The 21651-nt window shown below is 37.4% G+C and overlaps 1 protein-coding gene across 1 annotated transcript in view; it reads right to left on the bottom strand.

The window, feature by feature from the left end:
- The window catches only part of kiaa1549lb (KIAA1549-like b), a 60279-nt gene that overhangs the window by 24244 nt on the left and 14384 nt on the right, over positions 1-21651 (bottom strand). The window contains exons 2-6 of the mRNA XM_041992994.1: positions 9148-9513; positions 5621-6103; positions 5392-5507; positions 712-931; positions 251-384 (exon numbers count right to left, since the gene is read on the bottom strand). Of these exons, the coding sequence (XP_041848928.1) occupies positions 251-384; positions 712-931; positions 5392-5507; positions 5621-6103; positions 9148-9513 (1319 nt within the window). The remainder of the gene's footprint in view (positions 1-250; positions 385-711; positions 932-5391; positions 5508-5620; positions 6104-9147; positions 9514-21651) is intronic.

A 21651-nucleotide genomic window follows, 5' to 3' on the forward strand; every position in this document is an offset into this window, starting at 1 on the left:
CAAATGAAATCTTAATCTGTATTTGTATTTGGAGTCTTTATACTTTATACACATTTGAAAAAAGGGGCATGTCAGTAAAAAAAAGTTTAATTCATCATCAAGTCTACCTCATTTAGACTCAAGTCAAGTCAGCATGTCAGTTACATGTGTAAATAGTAACGGCAGCAGCAGTGCAAAAAATTAAAAATAAATAATAATAATAAAAACAATAATAAAAAAAAAGTAAAGCACAATTGTTCCATCACAGTACCTGCACTGAGAGTCTGCCTTTAACATTGGTCACTTTGGCCTGCGCCTCTGAAAACACCTTTTCAAGCCTCTTTTCCATCATTTGAGAGAAGCGACAGGAGAGAGGTTTATCACCTGCTCCCACAAACTGCAGCACTGCAGAAACAAACAGAAACAACTCAATGAAAAACTCATAAAAACATTTTTATGTTATCTTGGCCTTACATTAGAAACATTAAGATCAATATATGAGAATATAATTACTGTATATGAAAGCAAATATTCTAGATAATTTAAAAGAGTCTTATTTATTTTGGTTCTGCTGTTTTCTTCTTCTCTGATGTAATGTTACAAAAATATTTTTTTTTCTTTGTTCCCCGTTTCTCTTGCACTACATAGTCACAGCAGTAACAGATAACAGTAACTCTCAATCTAATCTCTGATTTATTTAGTTGTTTTCATCCCAACTGAGCACTTGCTGACCTGTTTTCAGCTGGAAGCCAGTGGCAGGGCTGGATCGCCACAATGCAATAGGGACAGGCAGGGCAGTGACCATGGGGAGGTACTGTCGCAGGTCTGCAATCAGCTTATCACGGCCGTAGGACGCCAAACCTTCCATCACCACAGAAGGAGGGTAAACTATGTCCCCTCCAGTTACATGATAAGCCACTGTCATGTTGGGAGAACCAAATACAGTCTCCACCTAAGAGAGGTGAGTGAAAAAGAGAATCAAATGTCAAATTTGTCTAACATTTGGGGCCCTTTAAGTGTTTTCCCTGAAAAGGTTAAATTAGAGATCAGCTTTGTACTGTCTGAAAATCAATCTTTGTTTTGGTGTATTTCAGACTGCATCCTACGTCACTGATGGATCAGGTCCAGTGGAAATGTGGGAGTCAGAGACACACTTGTGACCTTAATGACCCTCCAGTATGAACAATTTATAATCCAATATATCCAATCTATAACTAGTTAAAACTGAAGAGGCTTTGTAGAAAAAAAGCAAGAAAACAAGTGTTGTTGCTCTTATTCATGCTTTTAGAAATAACATGACCTGAATGACTGTGAATCCACACCAACATGGTGACACAACATAATATGACTTGTTTGGATTTACAAATACAAACTAATACTAATACAATATGATGAATGAATGTAAAGAACTGTATCCAACTGCTTTGAATCACAACATAAATACTGAATCATGACATTTAAAAGTCAACCTTTCCTGAATTATATATTTTTTATGTGCCTAGACACATATCAAATTGCCTTTAAAGTGTAAAACAACTGACAGGTGATTTGTCAGATAGCTCTTCTATATAATTGTTTTTTTGAAAATCCCTTACATGTTACAGTTTCCTTAAAGTTTACTGAAGTTAAGTATTTTTCTTATCCCTCCTTTCTTTTAATAATCTTACCATTTACCTTCTATTGCAAAGTCCCTATCATGTAGTGGTCACGCAGAGATCTGATCTTGTAAACAGGGCATTTGGATTTGGCTCAGTACTCGGAAGAACACAGGTGGGATATACTGACGATGGCTGTAATGGCTAGTTTAGATTTTTTACTGTGTCACCCAAAATGAAGCAGAACAATTGTTAATATTTTGAATCACACATCTGCTTCTCTTACAGTGCGGTGCAGAAAATAATAGAAAGCATCTACTATAAAATAAAAGAAAGCTGCATCAGAAATTATATTCATTACCAAGTGGAAGAACAAGATATTTATAACTGAACTAGACTGAAAACTTTAAACTATATGTCAGCTATCATTGAGAGCATTAGGAAGAGGAGGGCTACAGAGGATAGAAAACAGTGAAGTAGAGGTGAGTTTTGAACAGAACCTTTTGTTATGAGGGCAGGTATTACTATTCACATTCTCACAGTAAAACAAGTGTTTCTTCCATGTTTATTACCATGACAGGAAATGTGCATGTGTTCGCCAAAAGGAGTTTGACTTTTCAGTGAACTATACTTATGTAGAGATTAAAAATGGAATGATGATAGCTTTATGTGTGCGTCAGAGGTAAAACCATTCAGATCTGTTACCTAAACCCATCTGAAAGCCTGCGCTGAGAGGGTGGTCGAAACACTGAGAGCCTCTAGTCTTCGTAGCTAAAAGTCACTCCTCCACTTCTACACAATTCAGCCTTGTTAGGAGCTCTCTGAAAAGAGGCCTTTATTATCGTTTCATCCTCTCAGGCTTCACCCATGTGAAGGTGTTATTAAGAGATTGCATTTCAAGCACACTTATTAACTGTATCTCTGAGAGCGTGACAGACTGTATCGCATTAACCCAACAAGTCTCATATCTGGCATTCAAAAAGTTTCAGGTCATGGAGGAGCCCTAACTACATAAACGGCACAAAGACAGTTCGCTATTACTTTTTTTAACAATGGTTTTACTGTTGTGGTTAATTTCTTTTAGCCCATTGCTCATCATCTTTTGAGCACATCGCTCTCCTCCCAACCGTTTATAACCTATAATTAAACACAGGCAATTTCCCCAGCTAACAGCTTGCATCCCATTGGATGAGGAAGTCGTGCTGCTAAAAGGAAGCCATGCAATGTTGGAATGGGTGACAGAGGTGCACTGAAGCAAGACATCTTCTAAAACTACAGAGGGGGGCTGACAGTGAACATGTGAGTGCAATGACCTTCACATGGCCAGGGTGTCATGCCAGACCATACTATTTGATACTTCCACATTGAGAAATCATAGAAAACAGACATTTTGCTAACATTCTAGCATTTAATTCATTTTCCCACATGATTACTTACATGTATAAGTTATTGATTGGATTGGATCACTGGATGCTTTTTAACATAACTTTGCATGTCTAAGAGGTACTCCCAATTTAAAGTCACACTAGGTGAAGTTATTAGAGGTTTTCTGGAGATAGATTAGGTTTGATACAATAGGAAACATGACAATTTTTTTCAAATGACCAACTCTCACACACACACAAAAAGAAAAAGAGATCATTTTGTGTGCACTGGATTTGTTTTTATTTGGGAAAAGTTTTATCTAAATTTGGTGTGTGCTAGTTTTTCAGCTGCACTGTGAATAAATGCATTTTAACTCTGACTGTGAATCAAAGTCTGTCTCCTGTAATCTGTCTTAAGCTCTGCAACAGTTTTAATCTACATCTTGTTTTAATGTTGGTACAGTTACTCAAATATGAGACACCATGCTCTGCCTTCTGGGAAGCAGTTACTCAACCTAATTTCTATATTGGTCCTCATCTCCTCCCGTAGCCTACATGAGGGTCCTTGGTATAATATTACACATCCAGTTTTGTGGCAAGTGCAAAATTCAGAAACAGTCAGAAGTGATGAAAGTTGTTTTAATATTATATTTTGATTGATTCAATGCAGAGTTATTCCTAAAGATAATTAAACAAATTCTAAGCATGAGAGCACCAGTTCTTCACAGCTACCAAAGTACAAGGGACAAAAATTAAGCATAGTGTTACTTCTGGCAGGCCACGTAGTCAGGAATATCAGCTAACTGATCAGCTGCTGTCCTTTTACGCATTTAACTGATATTTGTAATCCAGAAGTATTCTAAGCTGCTGTAGCCTCGATGCCAATGCTGCCTTCTCTGCAGGCCACTGTGCAGCCTATGGCCATCCTCAGCTCTCCTTTAGAAATTTTATCTGACTTAATCATTGTCATTGATGTTGTTCTGGTCTGTACTCTGGGGGTCTTTTGCTGCTGCTTTCCCAGCCTCAGGCATTCCTCTGGTGGACATGAAAGGGCAGGGAGATCCTAGGACAGTGCTGTTGCACCAAATAGAGACAGATTTTTCTTTCTTTTTTTTCTGAATTCATATGAATGCATTTGAATACTTTGATACTCCCTGTGTGGCTGGTGGAAACAAATATTAATGCATGGTCATGATGGATGTATTTCAAGGGAAATCAACTAAATCATGGCCCTGTCTTAATAGTGTGGTGTCTACAGCAGCAGAGAGCAACAACAGAATCAGTTGTTCGATTTGGTTTAACTAGCTGGTTTGGTAATGTGTGTGTCAAGCCTACAGCTCAGACTCTCAGTCTGCTCAAAATGGTTGTTCCTCTTAGCTTTTTTAACAGGCATGTATGTATGTATGTATGGATATATGTGGATGCCAATTTTCACTAGTCATCATGTCCTTTGAATTTGTTCTTATTTTCACTGTCTTTTGGCATTTTTTTGGTGTTATGTACATTTGTGATTTCTATGCAATGGTTTGCTGAATCCAAGACAAATTTCCCCCCAAAGGAGACTAACAATGGACCTTTGAACCTTAAAAATAGAAAAATTGGAAATCTGTAACTTTTTGATAGCGCTGTGTGAGATCTATAGGGCTATCATTATGCATAAGGCATAAATTACTTGACTTTATGTTCTTCAATCTCTTGCATTCAGGCTCTGTTGCTAGTAAAAAAACAACTGATTTGGCAACATAAACTGCACAGGTCTATAAATAAACAGTGTGTCAATATATAAAAAGGTTTTGCTTTCAACCACAAAGAGCCAGAAGGATTTGGTAAAGAACATGTCAATATGTGGAAAACAGGCATGTGCAGAATGGGAGTAAAGGTAAAAAAAAAAAAAGTTATTCATTTCATTCATTAAGCATCCCCTTGTAGCTGTGTAGCATCCCAGGTTCTTCTGACTTCTGCAAAATAAATGGGCCAACTTCCCAATGTTCACATATATTTGTGGTATAAGTGATTTGCACCACGTTGCATGTTGGGATGGGGATGCTTATGAAGCATGTTTACTAACCTGTTAAATTTTTTTTTTTTTTTTTTTTGCACTAAAGGTTTAGTTAAATGTTGTGGAAGGGGAAAGAGATGGGGAGGGGAAGAGACGGGAAAGAAAAAATATACCTTCTTTGGGAAAATTAAATCTGACTACTTAAGAACAGTATTTGGACAAACTAAGCAAGATAGACAACATATGTCTATTGTTATGTATTGGTTGACTGATGCTGATGGATATTTATTGCTCTGAGTTTATTGAAACCATTCGAAAAAAAATTCTGTGGAGCCTTGAGTTGTTCATGTCTGCTCATGCACACACATCCAAGGGAACAGATCATTGTTACACAGTGTGCCATGGATGAAACTGCAGTTGATAAATAATGTGCAGTAAATGACTGCAGCCTGACCTGTGCTTGGGCAGACGAATCATTAAGAGCTTTCCTGAGGCCTTGGCTTAGTCCTCTTCTGAGGTTCTGCCTCTGAATGCTATCCAGCCTGTTTCTTCTCACATAGATGGAAACAACTAAGAAAGACAAGAAAACCAAAAGAAAAACAAACAGGCAGCAGATATAACACATGAGAAAAATGCCAATGTTTTCAAATTTTCTTCATAACCCACATAAAAGTATTGTTTACCTGTTTTTACCCATAATTTCTCTGTGATGTTGCATTGTTGTGGTGGAACCTCTGTGGTGGTGGTGAAAGGTGAGACAAAGACAGCGGTAACCCCTCTTGGGGGGCTTGTTCTAGGAACGGGTGGCATGAATGCTCTCCTGCTGGTGTAAGTCCTGATGGTGGTGGTGGTCGTACTTCTCTTGGTGATAGTTGTGGGCTGTGTTGTGGTTGTAGTGGTTGACTGTGTTTTGACTCTTTGAGAAGGCGTGGTCATGGTGGGATTTTGCGTGGTTGAAGCTACAAGCGTGGTGGTGAGCTTCACAGAGGCTGTTGTGGTGTCCTGTTGTGTGGTCAGAGGTGATACCTGAGATGCACCCTGCGTGGGACCAGCAGAAAGGGTAATCCAGTCTGACTGAGAAGGTGCTAAACTTGCCTCTTTTTCTTTGGGGAAAATGAGCACAACTGATTTGGATGTTCCAACAGTTGACTCATCCTCCTTGGCTTCTGTAAAAACAAATGTCTCAGTCACTTCCTGCAAGTGATTAAACTCTAATGATGAGGTCAAAGTTGGTAATGGGTTTTAAAGAGACTGATAATGACGGGTACATGGTTGGTGCTGGTAAAAATGACACTGAAATTGTGGGTTTCATGTACAAGGAGGATAAATGAGAGGATGAATATGGTAGCGGTGAAAAGGTTACTGATGACAATGAGGAATGAAAGGAAGAGATGGATGACACCAGGTCAGCTGGTGAGTTTGATTCCTTAAGAACTATATTTGTGTTAATGTCAGCTGGAAGTGTAACAGCTGAATCAAACGCAGATTCAGGAGAGTGAACATCAGCCAGGGGGAGGACTGTGCCTGTTCTTGTGCACCAAATAAAAAGAAGTTGCCTATGAGGATCTTTCAGAGGCAGTGGTTATATAAGTGAGAGGCAGAGAAGCATCTGACCCCCAAGCTGATGCTGCTCACAGTGACTCCTGGCTTTCTATTGACAGCCACGGCCGATCTGAGATAAGCAGGAGACAAACCAGGACTATGCTGTTTATGGTCTGATAATCCTCCTACATAGGCAGATGATAGATACTCTCCATCAGTTGAATAAACTGGATATGGATCACTGACAACAGCTGTTGAATAATTTGAATTCAATATATGCACATTATGCTCCTGTCTGTCTTCCAGGTTTGGATGCTCATATGATGAGCCATCTGCTGAAAAATTAGATTTTGCCCTGTCAAAGCCAGTAGATACATTTTCTGATTTAAAAGCACTGCTTTGAAGCGGCATGGGCTTGGTGGCTTTCCACTTTGTATATAGTGCCATTAGTTTTGTGCCAAAGCTGAAAATAGCACTCAATGTTTCCACGTTGTTCTGGCCGTCACTAGTTACTGCAGAGGAAGCAGCAGTGTTAAAGCTTATTTGTCTGCCTAAAAAGGTATTTGATTTATTACTACTGGAGCTGGTGATTGGGCCCAGATAGGAGGAGCTTGTCTTCTGTGTCAGGATGATTTCTGACCAGGAGGTAGGAGACAACTGCTTATAATGTTCGGCAAATGTCGCATCTTCTTCATGAGAGAGGCTTTTAACAGGTTCTTGTGCAGCATCAAAAGTTATAGGAGAAGAAAGCAGATTTTTATGCCAGAACACTCAGAACCTTTATTCAGCATAAAGAAATCTTCTGAAATCATGGAAAGTGGGAGGTGTGTTGTGAGCTGCCCTGATGGAGCACCTGTCCTGTAAAATGTCTCTGATCAGAGCAGATTCTTCATTCCCATTAAAAGGAGGAAGAGGGCTCCTCGCAGTATTTCCATTTCAATTTGCAGACTTGTTTCTGTGAGACATGTTTGACATTACATAGTTTCCCACACTCGAATGGACCTGAGTAATTCCCTGTGTATTTACAGGAGCAGAGGCTTCAGTTGAGGATGCTACTGATTTCCTGGAAGTTAAAGTGGCTGTATGGAATTTGAGGTGGGAATTAAACAAGGATCTTATTTGAAGAGGCCTTTCTAAGGGGGTATTTTTTGTGCAGAATTAACCTCAGTACTGACATATACCTCAGTGGAATCATCTATATCATCATGGTTTGAGTTCTTACTAAGTGGTAAGTTTGTAGGCTGAGTGAGGTGTGAACTACTTTGATGCTTGTCTTTATAGGTCACATACTTTGCAAACTCTGCTGTCGCTGAAGCAGAGTTCATCCTGCTGTTGGGGGTAAACATCATTTTTAGAGTGTACCAACGTCTGTGTGTAGACCTGGTTTGTGTTACAAGTTCCTGAACATCTCTGAGCAAATCTGACTCTGACGTGGTCGAGGTTACTTCCTCTCTGTTACTCAAACTGAGGATGGAACCGTTGTAGGTCTCAGGTCTCATCTGTGTGAGTGAAAGTGAGTCATTCAGGTAAGCTTGAGTGGAAACAGAATTGAGCTCCACTCCTTCTATCTCTCCCTGGTTGTAATTTATATTGATAGCAGGAAGTCTGGGACTGAGGTGACCTGCTGCCATCAGTAAATCACCAGGATTAGATGCATACTCTGAAGACACTATGCCAGAGTGGATATGTGTCAGTTTGGTGGTTGCAGTTTGAGATTGAGGCATTTGATCTGGCTGGGTGCGAAGGTCATTACTGGCATTACAGTTGGATTTAAAACCTGTGAATTGAGCGTTGACACAGCTGCATTGCGCTTGTGAACTAAAGTGTGACTATCTACAGCGGTCCTGTCTTCCTTTTTGATATTTGCCGTTCGCTGTAACATCTGCTGTGTTACATGACTAGAAACTGAATAGCCTTTAGAGCCAGCAGAAAGCAGTGCTGATGCGGGATTCTGTGAAGATTCTTGCTGCCTTTGAACAGCTTGACTCTTTTGATTGAAGGGAATTGAGGGGCTAATTTCAAGATTATTGGCAGATGCAGAGTTCATGCTTGTGTTCTGGTTTTGAGTGGATCTATATAAAGTCTCTAAAAGCTTCAGAACATTGTTAGGAGAAGAATATGACATATTTGTGCTGATTTCTAGATTACGGGTTACATTTGTGCTTGCACTCCTTACGTATATATGACCAGTTTTATCCTCTGGTGAAAACAAGGACTGCTTGGTCATTTTATTGCTGGCTTCACTTTGAAACTTTGATGGTTTGCTTTTGGCATTTTGCATTTTTTGTACAACAGCATGTAGGTCACCAACTGAATGAGAGGTGGATTTTGCAGTTGTTAGGCTGTCTGTCCAACCCCGAGGCCCTGCTGGTGATAATGTTGCTGTCTCTGTTTGAGGAACAGGGCTGGCCACAATCCCCTCATCCTGAGAAAAAGCAGCTTTATTTATCTGCTCAAAGGAAGATGATAGAAAAAAATAAAGAAACAAGAGGTGATGGCACAGAGGACATGGATGTAGCTGAGGAAGACACTGATGCAAATGATAAAAATGAAGATGATGAGAGATTTTTCTTTCCATCCATTAATGGCACATGTGATGGCCGTAAGACAGTGGAACCAGCAGCCTGAGATGGTGTGGTGTGTTCATGAGACATACTGAAAATCAGACCTGAGCTTGCTTTGATCTTGTCTTCCACAAACGATGATGAGGAGGACATGTCTGAGCCTTGGCTGGAATTACGTGAAGGCCATTGGGTGGTTTGGGTCTCATCCCTACTAATAGTTGGCAAGGTTCTACTGTGATCAAGGCTCACTGGATGTTTGACAGTTCCTGCCATCACGGTTAAGACGGAGGAAAAGGCGGGCTGACCCGACAACCCTTCCCCGTCAGAGTCTGAGTCACTGGCTGAATGGACAGCTGGAAAAGGTGCCTTTTCCACCACTGACAGCTCAGCCAGTGGGGGAGCAGGAGCACCTGTGACTGCAGGGTCGCTTGGTAATGGCAGGGAACCCGAGGCATCGTAGGTGGATTTATCTGTTAAAAGAACAGAAGGAGACAAAACAGTTTAATACTAAAACTCCATTAAATGCCACAAGTTAAACTTCTTGTTTTTTTTATCAGTCAACTTAACCCCCACTAACACCAGTGTTTGTGCAATAAAATAAAACATTTCTACTTCATTAATGCATTTTTAAATGAATCAATACGAATCAGTCAATACTAATATATTTCCTTTTTAGCCCTCAAAGCCCTGTAGTTAAAAATATTGGTGAATCATCAAAAAAGTGACGCTGGATCAAATGAACTGCTGTTCTGAAGGTTTGTGGTCAGACACTCTTTTGAAGATTAATCTACAACATCTCAATACATAACAGCAGGATAAACACAAGCCAAATGGTTTTACTTATCTCAACCAAAAACTCTTTTCTCATGCGTGACTCTTATGTTAATTAAAAATATCTTAAAAGTCCAACATAATAAGTGTCTTATTGATCCGAGATGTGTTGCTGCAATTTTTTAACTCCAAAACTTTATAAAATAAAGTCCTGTTTTTGACAATGGGAAAAATAATTCAGCTTCCATGTCAGCACAGAATTGCCATCACTAACAAGATGGATAGTCATCACAAGCCCTCCACATAACTGCTTATCTGCTGTTTGATAATGATCACGCTCAGACAAGAGACATGTCATGTCCTTGATATGAGTTTTTTATTTAACGACTGAATTTATTTGCAATTATATAAAAACAAAATAAATACAGGAAAAATCTGGGGGAAAGACTTGAATAAAATAAAGTACAATTTAAAAATAAATTAATTAATAAAACTTAATGAATAAAGATAATGAATAAATAAATAATATGAAAATAAGTACATAAATATGAGAGAATAAAAGCAAATAAATAAATGCAATAAATGAGTCAGATAAAGAGAAATAAAATAATCAAAAACCAGAATTAATTTGCCATAAATTTGTGACACCAGGGGTCAAGTAAAGCTCTAATAAAAGCTAAATAAGTCAAACACAATATGTAACATCCAGGGTAGTGACTATGTACACATGCAGGTAGATTCAGGTGTAAAAATAGTGATAAAAATATCAGAATTTTGTTTTTAACTGTATTTGCCAAGTAGGTTGGTCACAGTTATAACATTATTAAAATATTGTGCATGAATGGAAGTAGCTCACCAGGATATTGCTTTTTATAATTATATGGATGTTTGTTTATATGTGTGGCCACAACATAAAGTAGTATTTTCACTGTAAGACTCAGTGTCACAGTTTCCTTGTGGATGTGCATCAGGCAGCAACTCAACACACTCACACACATGTACTCACAAACACAAACAGAGCAACAATTAACCAAGGGAGGTAAACATAACATGCTTCTGAAGGCTAGGTGTTTTTCCCAACCACAGCTCCAGTGTGGGAGGAATTTGGTTTAAGCCAAATAACAGAGGAGAGTTCACTGACACAAAAAATTCTGACTAAAATATTGTTTTGGTCAAGTGGTTTGATTTATGCAGTGGATACTGTTTGTTGTGTTTTCCTTGTTATTAGACAAATATATCTTTATTCTGTAGGATAGAGAGGTCTTATAAAGAAAATAATAAGTGCAGTTACATTTGGGACATTAAAACATCTAAACAAATGATCATGACAGACCTGTTGACAAGATGAACACTCATCACAAACCCTACTCACAGGCCAGGTTTGCAGGTGTAAACACATCTCTCTAATAGTCTCAGACTGTATACCAAGGGTAGCTACAAGAGAGAAGAAAAAGACAATCCTCAAAGTGGAACAAGTAGAATTATTCAAAAGAATTAGTTTGTGTGCAGACGTACGGCCAACACGATTTCTGAAAACACACAATAGGCTTATTTTGCAGGGTTTTGTGCCCTTGGAAGAACCACGCCTTAGTAAAAGTCAGAGAGAGGCTGATAAGGAGAGAAGTAACTATCATCAAGATACTGGAGGTGATTAACGAACTAATATGGCTGACATGGAATTGTTCATCATCCATTCCTGTCCTCTTCATTCCTTTTATTCTCAGCACATCCTCGACTCGTCCGTACAGAGGTTCTTCTATCCATTTATAAAGCTTAGCAGTCTTGTCACATCTCCCACCTCCTCAGCATGTTTCTCCTGCTAAAGTGCAGCAGCTCTCACTCCTTCAAATGTTACAGGGGCATGAGCAAGAGACCTTTGTGGATCCATTTAATGACAATTGTGCATGTGGTAGCAGAAGCATATCCATCTTTTTTGTCTATTTTGTATTTCTCATCACATTTTCTTAATAAAAACATACTCAATTATAAACTGTGAAATTGAACTACCCAGCACTTTCTGCAGAGATGCAAGCACTTTGAGTCCATGTTTTCTGAATTATACACAGCCTAAGGCATTGTACACTCGAACAGCTGGCACTGAAACACTTTTTTTCATCATCACATATCTGCAAAACCTTAAACGAGAACTGTGATCTAATAAAAACAGATTAAGAATAAGTTCCAGGTTACCTTCTCTGAAGGAACTCCTACATATCATCAGTGTTTGAAATAATTCCTAAAATGGTCTTTATAATTTATTTTCAAAGGAATTTTATTAACTGTTAGTGTTCAGTTCATCATGCTGTCTTCATGATCCCACTTAATTCCTTTTTTCTAATAAATCACTAATGTACTGAAATGTGATTAGTGAAATTGCTGCACTGCAATATTTATTCTTAAAAACTGGTGATACAGAGGAAAGGGTGGCAAAAAGGGAATTACGTTTCACAAAAGGACTCTTAAAATAAAGGACCTGAATCCTGCTTCAAGGCCACAAAGAGGTCAGTAAGAACTTCCACAGTTGATTAGCGAGCCCAGCAACAACATGAGTTTGGGTGGATGGGATGGACACCACCGCAAGTGGAGGTGTAGGGTGCACCTGTGGTTTGCCACCTGCTCTGGTGCAGAGCATATGGGAGGATTTTAACAATAGACAAGAGAGGACAAGATGTGTAGATAAAATGAGAGCAAAACAGTGAAATTATGGGCTGGGAAGGGTGGAAGGGGGTGCGGGAGGAATAAAGAAGAGCAAGAAAATGACTGAACTAGAGGTCATTTTTGAAAAAAAAAACCCTGTAATTTCCTACCTACAAGTCAAGTCACTCACTACCAATCTCAAACAATCACACTGCCATGTTGAAACTGATCTTTAGAAAATGCCACATTAATATACAGCAAGTGAATTCTATTTCTACATGTCATTTTGATTGCAAACTCATAATTGTTTAGGTTATTTATCAGGCTACAGTCTAAGAATTCAAATTACTGGTTTCACATACTGTAGCAATTTACTGTAGATGTCTAGATACATACTGTATAAATACATATATTTAGATAAATATTCATATAAATATATATAGATAAATATTTTTAGATTAAACAAGCTTTTACTGACTCCTTTAGGGGCAAAGAATGAAGACAATATAGCTGAGCACAGTCAAACTTCAGTTAAAAGACAGTAAAGCACCCAGACTGATAAACACCAAAACATACACACTAGGAATAAAATTAAAGGGATCCCTGAAATTTAGGGCATTTACTATTTAATTAGGTCCTATTTTTCATTTGGCTCAAAACCTACAGCAACAGTGGTTTTTGTCTTTGCAGCAAAATTGGTCACTTTAATGTCAATGGATTATCGTCAAAATACAGATGGTCAAATATTAGAAGTCAAAGGCCTTGACATAAACACTTGATGCATTTAAATCATAGAAAAAGAATTATTATTAAGAAGAAGCCCTATAGGGTAGAGACTGCTTATATGTCTGTCATCATTTTCTGTATCCACCTCAAAATCTCCCTTTTCTCTTTCTTTTGAATTTCACTCCAATTTAAAAATGACTAAATATCAATGCTGCTTAGGATATTTAAAAATGTGCACAAGACAAAATATTTTCATTTGATAGTTGAAGTTATAGATTTTAGACAAGTAATTCACTGCAAATGGCATATTTTTATTTAAACAAAAAGTTGAAAAATGGAAATACGTAAATAACAACATTCTTCATCACCAGGGAGCGTGAAATGGGATAGTTTTCCAACTTTAGCACCACAAAATCTCATTGGAAAATGGATTAAACAACCAAAACAAAAATACTTTTGACAGCAATTTATTTTCCATTTTAAAGTTCATTTTTATTGTTTGTGAGTTTGTTTTAAAACAGCTGCATGATCTCAGCTTGTCCCAAAAACCTTCCTTTTCCAGCAGGAAACCACAGACCACATTTGCACACTGATTTTTCCCGTTCTGCAAGCCAGCGCTATCTTCGAGCTACCAGCACTCAGACATAACACTGGTGGGGCCTTCGCTGCTCCACTCATATTGTACACAGCTTCTCTCTTTTGCTTTGAGCTGTTTTTGTTCTCTTATGTGCAGAAAACGGCAAACAAGAGAGGATAATTCAATAGTGAGCTGGATGGCGCCCTGGGAGCAGAGGACCAAATTTCAGAAGCCTGGTCGACTCATTCTGTGGAAGTGCCTCAAAAGTCCCCTTTAATGTTTTAGCTGTTTGTGGAAAGTAAGAGCACACGCAATCGCTTTGAGCTGTTGTTCTATTGAAATTATAAAAAATAGATCTGAAAATATTCATTTCACATCCCGTCTCTGTTTCCCTCTGTGTGCAGAACTGGAGAAGGAGGAGAAGGAAGGGATGCCAAGAACTGCTGGGGTCAAACGGTGGATGAGAGGCAAGATGTCACACATCCTGCACTTTTTCATTTATCTACATTTTTACAAACAGCACAGTAGGAAAAAACACGCAACAGCTGCTAAAAAAGGAGCCCTGTGGCACACACATACCCCGGAAACCATTTTAAAAGAGATGTTCATTCAGACATTCACTCATTCATTTAATCACAGTGTGTCATCCCATCTGAAAGCTTAATTATGTAACTTTTAAAAGAAGAAACACAATTAAGAAGAAAAAATTTAATATGGAGGCAAAGTGCAACACACCTGACAGTGTTGTTATCATAGCTTTACATCACCCAGTATGACAAGAGTGATAGTTAATGTGAGAAAAATTTGACAAAACTTTAAATAGAGGTGTGTAAAATTAGTGAGCCAGTGTACAGATTATACATGTGATATTCCTGTTCTATTCTCAAGTTACTCTCCCAGCATGTACAGGTTTAAGCGATAAAATGATGGATGCTGTGAGAGGCAAGGAGCAAATTTTTTGTTGGTCATGTGATTGAAATGTGACCAAACATGCAGCCAGTTACTCAGGGAACAAGTGAGACCGGGTATAAAATTATGACTGGTACACTGTGCTCAATAAACTAAATGTTACAGTTATTCCCTCCTGCTTTTGCACCTTCATATGATACATTAGGATAATGTTACTGTTGAGTGCCTTTATGTTTGCCACTGCAGTAACTGACTGAGTGCAACATACCAGAGTGCCATAATTCAGGGCTTTTAGCAAGCTTTTTTGGAAGGTGATAGGAGAAACATGCTCTCCATTCTCATATGATGGATCACATATCTGCTGGCTCACACCTTTTTTGGGAAAAACAGAGAAACAGAGGTCCAAATTAAAATAAATCTTTGCATGAATGACTATTATCTCAGTAATGAGTCAATAGTCTAAATGAAAATGAGTAACAAAAACCCATGCGTGACATTTCACTGATGTGCATCTCTGAGGATGAGTTTCATCTACAGTTTGGGTATCTGCAGGTCGTATAGCAGAGTTAGGCAGCATCTAAAAAACAGATTTTTTTCTCTCTTGTCGGTTAGTGGAGAGTTGCTAAGTAGGCAAAGAAAGAACATGATACACTTTGATGTATGTGCCTCCAACAACATTGCTCCACCAACAGGACAAAGTGGGAGGCGCTTTGATGAGTTACTGGTGGATTTAGATTCCTTGAGTTCAAGGTGCACAATGCTATCAAAATGTTTTAATTTTTTACAGGTCACAAATATATTCATACCAATAATCATCAGAACCTTCACACTGATTTCTGTCTTAGAAAATTAGCTCTTGGTCTTAATTCTTTAAGTATCTAGTATAGCTTAACCATGCTAACGACATTGCTCTAATATGCACTCAAACAAGAAAAAACAAACTTTCACACATACTTCTAAAAATAAGACACCATAGTCAGGTTCAAAAAACATTTTTGGCTCTAAATAAATTTGGTATGAACTTGTAGCTTTAAAAGAATCCTCTACAAAAGCTCAGTGCAGCAGCTGAATGGCCTATTTAATATTAATATTAGATAACACCTTACCTTAGCAAAACCAGCAGTGCAGTGTAATGAAATATGGTGCTATTTTACGATTACTGTACACAGGGGGGCTGCGGCTGGATTACTGCCTGGATAGCCGGTGTGCAGCATATTTAACCCTTTGCATTGTAAGGTGTTTTGACTCACATAAAGGGGGCTTATGAGTCATCATCGACTTGGGATGTTAATGATTCATTAATAAGATAATGCTCTGTAACATGTAAACAGAAATGTGAATAAAATATCCTATCTGCTACTCATGGTAATAATGTAACTGGAACATTGTCTTATTTAGTTTAAAAACAATAGTTGGACAATTAGAGTGCATACAGTCACTGTGGCACAAAAAATAAGTTCTGGATGGGAAACTATCAATTGGTTCAGCTAAAAAAAACTCAGCACATATAAAAAAAAGTACTTGCACTGATCATTACAGATAAAGATGGTGGAATATATCAAGGTAAAATATTCCTTTGATGCTTGAAGTGATTTGATGAACCCTGCTGAGCCAGACATGATGACTGGAAGTCAGAGGCCTCAGTATGCTCCTGCAGGCGATCACAGACCAGCAAAGATAAGCCATCTTTCACTTCAGCACCACACCCAGAGGCAATGCTGGCCTCTGAACTGAAAGATAAAAGCAAAGGTAAATACATGTACTGACTCCCCATGTAAATATCAAACAAATTAAATCTAATGATTAAATGGTCACAAAAAAAAAAAAAAAATCTGAGAAGACAGATGTTAGTAAAACTCCATTTTGGACATTAGATGCACCTAATAAATCATATAAATCGGAATATAAAATGTGTCACTGTGTCTGCAAATGAGGACTTCATGTCATGGTTGTGGTTTCTTTCATGGGACTGTGTCAAACTGGGATTCATGGCTGTCTCATGGAGATGTGTGGGGCACAAATGTAGTAGTGTTGCTGCATGCTGGGAGGTGTGATGGGCCAAGAGACTACAGCAGCTAATTGAGCTGGGAGGCTGTCAAAGGAAGGCATCAGATAGTAGCAACGCAGCCAAAGAGAATCCATACAAAACAAAATAAAAATGAATGCCTTGTGCTAAAAAAAAAAAAAAAAAAAAAAACAGTAAAAAAAAAATTCTGAGCAATTAATGATGCAAAAATAATAGATAAAAAATTTGTTGGAGAAAAAGAATGAATGGTTTAGGTTTAGCCATGTCCTCACTTTCTGTGAGAGTTGCTTCAATATTGGGTCATGATGTAGAAGCTCATCCTAAATTAGAAAAGTGTGGAAATAGAAAATCCTGGGGCATATTTTCCAGCTAGGCGAATAAAATAATTTTTGATTTTCAAGGGGCATTAAAGTATCAACCAGTGCAGGGCAAAATGATTCTGGATGTGACTGGATGGACATTTAACAGATCACAGCAATGAACATGTGAAAACAGTGCTTTGTACAGTCTTTTTTAATCAAAGCTGTCCCACATAACAGGAGGGTTTGTAACTGCTCTGGTCTGGGCAAGGCCATGTAAAAATCAGTTTGAACGGGGGGCATCCAGATGTGTCCCTCCATAGTAAATGCAGCATGAACTCCGAGATTCATGGAGTCCCCAGATGTTCTAATATCATAAATTCAAGCCAAATCAGTAGTTACAGCTGACAGCTAAATGGGTCACCCTAGAAAAATAGTGGGCGGTCACTTGTGTGTCTTTGATAAATAGAAACTGGTTTGTAATATTTAGTGTTAATTTGGTCTATCTTTTTAAATGTATAACTAAGGGATTCCTGTCACTTTAGTCATACAAAGAAGTGGAGCCAAATTCTTAGTTTTTTTAGATAAAATCCTACAGAAACTTGCATCAAATATTTACAAACCATTATTTATTATATCAAAAAAATATTAGTAAGCCACAAATTTGTTTGCGCATTACATTTTTTCTTTTCTTTTTCTTTTTTTTTTTTTGGTGGTAGTGGTGGGGAGGTTAAATAAAACTCTCTTTATAGTTCTCCTTTGATCTTGAAGGTAAAACTGAGCAAAGTGCTGATGGCAACCGCATATCTTATATCTTCTATATCTTCTATATCTTCTTTTTTGCACTTGATTTCATTTCAAATTTGAAATGAAGCATTTTTTTAGACCATAAGAGGTTATATCATGGTATTATAGAAAAATATGATCTGCTATCAAAGTTTTCCAGTTAAATATCACAGCTGCATTGAATATTGAATATACAGCTTTATTTGTATAGCACAAAATTCACAACAAAATCATATTAAGACACTTTACAGACATTAGTCCAGGCCAGTTCATTGGAAACCAACTAAAAATTTATAACAATGTTCATACAAGCCAATTAAAAAAAAACCTAACTAAAGAAACTGCATAGCTAAAAAAATGTAAATATCTATGTTTTGGTAAAACAAAAAAGAAAACTGACAATTATTTAATATTGTTTACATTTTACTGACATCAATGACAAGAAACGTTATATTAAATATTTGATTTAAAAATTATAATAGTAAAAGAAATACTTAAATTTGTACAAAAACAAGGGGAATACAATTCTTAGAGATCTATCTATCTATCTATCTATCTATCTATCTATCGATCTATCGATCTATCTATCGATCTATCGATCTATCGATCTATCGATCTATCTATCTATCTATCTATCTATCTAGACTTACCTCATAAACTATAGAATCAAAAACTATATATATATCAATAAAATAGATCAATAAAAATAAAGTGTCTGCTTTTCATCTGTCATTTAGAAGGCCATAACATCACAGCATCATTCAGCTTGGTCAGCCTCTACTGCTTTACTCTGCTCTTCTCATGGCTGATGCTAAGACTACGCTCCTGTGCTTCTGACCGTCTAATTGGGCCCTCAGAGAGACGTCTGAAGGAATTAAATGTCTTCCTGCAAAGTGACAGAATGCTGACCAAACCTGTTGTATCGTACATGACTTGCACTCATCTCCATTTAAAAGTACGACATAGCATTTTTAACAAGCTTCTGTTCCTGTCAGATCAGCTGCAGAATGATGATATAATAACCTTCAACTACATTTTGCAAAAATCAAAGCATATTTTTGGTTAATTCTGACTTTCTGTAAAACCTAAAGAAACACAATCAAAGCCAACCAGTGACTTCTAAAAAAGTACTTTTTCTTACATTACATCCTAATAATGAACTCAAACTTTAAACAAGGCATCTTGAATCTAAAGTCTTAACATAAGCACCATTATGTACAAGCTGTAAATAAAGTGACTCTGCTGCTCCTACATCAAAACATAATTAATCTCTCTTCAATGTCTTAAGACGCAAAACAAAGAAGACAATTTTCAAGCCCTCAAGTAACATAACAAGGACACTCTAATCTTTGCAGGAACCATTAAAACAACAACAAAAAAAAAAAACTTCCGGGATAATGCAGCCATTTTTAATAAACCAAAAACCATTTTCTTAAATGACCATGTTCAATACAGCCATGCTAGGCCTTACTGACATTATTTCATGTCTCATAGAAAAAAGTACAATGTAAGTTAAACAGACAACTGGGAAAAAATATGATTCATAAATAAAAAATAAATAAATAAATATGCAAATGATGATAAATCGAGTTTGCTGACAACCTGATGTTTGACTGACTCGCCCCTGAGGGTCCTGACCTCCAGATTGAAAAGTGGAAACCTGTGAGATTTAGCAGAGTTTGCACTTTGATCATATTTATTGTCATGCAGTGCAGCAGAGGATGCTGAGGCATGTGATGGAGGAGGAAGATCATGAAGGATAATAAGGTGGGATAAGCCTGCTAAGCCTCCAGGATCCTCTCAAAAATCCAAACTGGAGTCAAGCACAAGAATGTCAAAATGTTAGTAAAGCAGTCACAATGCTCTGTAATATGAGGTCACTCCAACAACTGGTTACAGAGTGATTTACTTTTGGGGGATTCTGAAGGATTTGGGATCAGTTTCCAAATCTTCTTGATGGAGTATATCATGCTGTAGACAGTAGAGTGAAATGCACTTCTCTTTCTCATTCATTAATCAACTTGTTTTATTGAACATGACTTTTTCTTGTCTTTCATGTGTGTGAAAATACATATTTTCAGGGTGATGCTCTCACAGCATTTTGTGAAACTGTCACGAAAGGAAAACAAGTTTTAACAGTGGCTGAGGCCACATTGATTTTTCACTGGTGGGGCTGTGCATCTTCACTGGTCTCACGATTTGATTTGATTTGATTTTAATTGATTTGATTTGATTACGATTATGTTGTTGATTTTATTTTCAGTTTTCTGTGCACACTGCTACTTTTTTCATCAATAAATACAAGATCAGATAGTAATTAATTGCCTGTTTATTAATAATTATTTCAGAAATCAGTCTGAATGTCCTGATAGACAAACATCATAAACATGTAAACAATGATTTTATTTTCTTTATTATTGAACTTAATTGTTCCATTGCCAGAAAACCAAGAAACATGACTGTACTGTGACATTCTGTTATCAAAAATGGTTAAGCAGCTTTCTGGTGGTGAGATTTCTTGCAGTGTGTTTTGTCCCTTCAGTCTTTCTGTAGTCAGTTCAGACAGAATATGGAAGTTAAGAAGATGTTTTTATGCTTTCCTTAGTGGCTAGAAAACATTTGCCTGTAAGTATTCTAGTCTACTTGTAACTGAACATATTGCTTAGATAAACATTTGTCGATGGATAAAGTTGTTTTAATCCCTTTAGTCCGTTAGCCTTAAGCTAACTTGTTTTATATATTTTCATGTCTAACGTTGCATGATTTAACTGAGACAATGAAGGAATTTCTAGTGAGATACTGATGGATTTTCTGTATGTTTGCTTAGTTTTATAGTTTTTCTATATACATTACATAATCAAAACAAATAATTTGGTTTTGTTGCTGCATCATGCAGAATCGTCCACTTCTGCATCACAATGCATTGTAAAAACGTTTAAGTTCAACACCCCTATGGTTTGATTATCTTGGTTTGCAACCATTTGGTTGGGATAAGGAATACATCATGACTTCTGCTACTAAATCAGAATACATCAGGACTCTCGATAATATATTGTTTCACCAGATTAGCATGAGATCACAATGAATATTAACACTGGTTATGTTTTTAACATATTCCAGTAAATAGATAAATGAGACAAAATAATAAAAACAATTCTCCAACCTTTTAATGTGGGCTCAGTTCAATTTTTTTAAACAAGCACGGATATACGCTGTTGTTTGAGCTGGTGTGGCTGTCACAGAGTAACCACAAATAATGTAAATCTTACAAAATAGATAGTAAGTAATAAAACAACACAAGGTTGCATCATGCAGGTCATCATGGCTGAATTCCAGGTCAAACATCACGCGTTCGCGCTTCACTTCACAACAATCAGACATTCAACCTTGACACCTTACATAGTCAGAGCCAACAAAGAAATCACCACAGACTTCAGCAGGCAGTGTGATGGATGAGCTCTCAAGCAAAGGCTGCAGCTACATCCTAATTTCAACACAACACCCCAGGACAACTGATGTGATGTTGCAGTGCTAGTGTGACATTGGTGAAAATTAGATTCCTCTGGCAAATACTGAAAAGTTAGAGCTTATCCAAATTCATAGTAAGCACAGGGCTAGTGAACAACCCACTGTAAATAAATGATTATCATTGCAAGGCCTTGCAATTGAAATGCATCCGTTATTATATACCAGTTCGTTTCCTACTATAATATGCCAGTGCTGCAAAAGTTTTGTAAAGTTTACGTTACTGTGATCGAGCAAAGCATCTGCCTTCAGGCCCTCTGTTAGCTCACACGGTTGTTGAATCATAATGCAGCTGTAATTGCAGATTTAAAACCGACACAGTTAAATGATTTAGAAGTAATAAGATAACAGT

The sequence above is a fragment of the Melanotaenia boesemani genome, chromosome 1, assembly GCF_017639745.1.
Source record: "Melanotaenia boesemani isolate fMelBoe1 chromosome 1, fMelBoe1.pri, whole genome shotgun sequence".
Lineage (NCBI taxonomy): Eukaryota > Metazoa > Chordata > Actinopteri > Atheriniformes > Melanotaeniidae > Melanotaenia > Melanotaenia boesemani.